At 28.5% G+C, this 2,706-nt stretch overlaps 1 protein-coding gene across 1 annotated transcript in view; it reads right to left on the minus strand.

Annotated features, from left to right (window-relative positions):
* The window catches only part of htr3a (5-hydroxytryptamine (serotonin) receptor 3A), a 5,445-nt gene extending 3,456 nt beyond the window's left edge, over positions 1 to 1,989 (minus strand). Inside the window, exons 1-3 of the mRNA XM_008333085.3 lie at positions 1,781 to 1,989; positions 852 to 1,015; positions 689 to 733 (exon numbers count right to left, since the gene is read on the minus strand). Coding sequence (XP_008331307.3) covers positions 689 to 733; positions 852 to 1,015; positions 1,781 to 1,949 — 378 coding nt within the window. The 5' untranslated portion in view covers positions 1,950 to 1,989. The remainder of the gene's footprint in view (positions 1 to 688; positions 734 to 851; positions 1,016 to 1,780) is intronic.
* Between the last annotated feature and the right edge of the window lie 717 nt (positions 1,990 to 2,706).

Consider the following 2,706-nt stretch of genomic DNA (forward strand, 5'->3'; position numbering starts at 1 on the left):
GGATTTTTTCACGATGGTAAGGTAAGATGGTATGGTAAGTAAGGCATGTTTTGGGTGATTTTTGAAATATTCATAGTCCACTGGATGGTACCAACCGCCCAAACTGAGATCCGAACTTGCCCAGGAGGTTAACCCTGGGGTTCCACACCAATGACAGAGAGATTGGCTCTGGTTCAAAGCGCCACTGAAAAATCTTTTTCTAAAACATTTCTGAAAAAATATTTAAAAAAATATTCAGAAAATGTTTAGGAAAAAAAAAAATCAGAAAATTTTTAGAAAACATTTTTTTAAGTGTTTTCTGAATTTTTTTTGTTTTTAGAAAAAAAAAATTTCTAAAAATAATTTTCTAAAATGTTTTATGAAAAAATTTTTCTAAAAAAATATTTCTAAAATATTTTCTGAAATTTTTAGAAAATACAATAATTAGTCTTTTTTTGGCTATTTTTTTTAAAAAAATTTATCTTTTCTGTGTTTCTCATAAAAAATATAGTGTTTCGAAATAAAAAAAACTGGGATTTTTTTGGCCAAACCTTACTTTATGGTCAGATGTTGAACGTTTTGATGAAAACATTGTTTTCTGCATGTTTCTCATCAAAATATAGAGTTTTGAAAAAAAAAAAAGTTCTGTATATTTACTGTTGTAGTTAACCCAGTAGTCAAAGTGTAAATACACAGTATTCTTTCTTACTTGTCTGTACCACACATATGTCGTCAAAACCTGGTTCTTTTCATCCTGTAGCAGCAAATAAAGGCACAAAAGCATTATGCTGCATGATTTTTTTTGTTTGTTTGTTTTTTCATCTTTTTTACTGAATGAATTAATGAAGACAAAACAAGTTGAATGGACTCACCACATTGAGAATGGAGTAAACCATGAGGTCAATGGCAACAATAGTAGATGTTCTCCAGTCCTTTACTGGTCTCACTCCTTTCTTATAACCAGCACTTAGAAACTCCGACAGACGCACCAGTGTGGCGTTGGCAAACCTTCCTGTGCTGCTGCCTAGACGCTTAGCTGGGCATTTAAAATTAAAGAAACAATTACAAAATTTAATACATTAATCTGTTAAATGCAATTAAAGCATAACCGTAAACAATCATGTATTTTGAATGTCAGTTTGGAGGAAAGGAAATAATATTTTTCAGATAATACAAGAAAATTTTAATTTTTAAAAATGCACGTTACAAACATTGAAGAATGTTTATTCTGACTAATGTCTAACATAGTTAATATTTTGTATGAAATCACTGTTTTGTTTTGGGATTTTTTACTTTTTACCTGAAGAACAAACAGAAAATGGTCTAATAAAAAAACATAAACAAATAGAAAATTATAACAAAGGCAAAAATGTAAAAAAGGTAAATTTATTTTAAGCAGAATATTTACTTTTTAGCTGAGTATGTAGAAAAATAGATAATAATTAATAAAAGCTAATAGTTAATATAGTAATAGTTAATAGTTAATAAAAATGAAACCATTGACTCACCAAAATAATATCGGATTAAAAATATTCCACAGATGCAAATGTTTAACAATTGACCTTAAGTCAAAAAGAGCAGCTGCCAAAACAAATAATAATGTTAAATAATGTAACATACACTGACAAATTCTGCTGTAAATGGTCACTTTTAGCATAATGATTGGCATATGTTCAAAGCAAGAATAAACATTGTTGTGTAAAATAGAATAAAACTTTTTTAGTTTTTTACATGTATCAGTTTTTTCTAAAATAATTTAGTATTAATGATAAGTATGTAGTAAAGTGTGTGTGTTGGTCACCTGTGCAGATTGGTGCTGCTCCTTGAATGAGGAGCAGGATCATGGCTGCTGCAGCTGACGAAGCTCTCATTCTGCTGCTTCTGCTGTGGAGTCGGTCTGTTCTGATGAAGGACCTCAGGAAAGCTGACACCCTTCTGTTCCATGATCCTCCTTTACAGGTCCATCTCATTAGATTCTCAACTCTCCTCCTTCTGGTTCAATAAAACAGCACCACCACCACTAGCAGCACCAGCAGCAGAGGGGAGGTGACTCTCTTAAATGTTATTTCTATTTCTTTTCATGCACAAACACGAGTACAGTCAAAACACTGTACTCGTGTTTGTGCATAAAGAGGGAAAAAAAATATTTGGATAATACAGCGGACTAGGAAAAACATGATCAGTTTATGATTTTAATATACAATGTTGTGCTCATTTTTTTACTGAATCATTTAACTTTAAGTTTTAATAATAATTTTTAATAACTATTTTAATAATTACTGTTTCACACTTTTCAGTTTTTTTGTTTTTTTATTTTCTTGTTACTATATTTTAGCTATTATAACTAACATTTAGTTTAATTTTTTTGCAATATCCTTGTTACTATATTTTAGCTATTATAACCAACATTTAGTTTAATTTTTTTTAATTTTAGTTTAATATATTTTAGCTATTTTCTTCTTCTCTTTGTTCATTTGACTTTTTTATTTTTATTTTTTAGATAACCTTAGGTTTTGCAATATATTGAATATATTTTGAAAAACATTAAAAAAATTCTATTAACTTAAAGAATTTTTTATAAAAAAAATTTTGTCTAATTTTTGTCCAATATTAACTTAAAGAATTTTTTATAAAAAAAAATTTGTCTGCTTTAGTAAAGCATTTTGTCCAATATGCTAGTTTCTTATAGACATGGACTTATTTCACAAACATTAGGTAAATATTTAT

Source organism: Cynoglossus semilaevis, chromosome 19 (genome assembly GCF_000523025.1).
Source record: "Cynoglossus semilaevis isolate Cse_v1.0 chromosome 19, Cse_v1.0, whole genome shotgun sequence".
NCBI classification, from domain to species: domain Eukaryota; kingdom Metazoa; phylum Chordata; class Actinopteri; order Pleuronectiformes; family Cynoglossidae; genus Cynoglossus; species Cynoglossus semilaevis.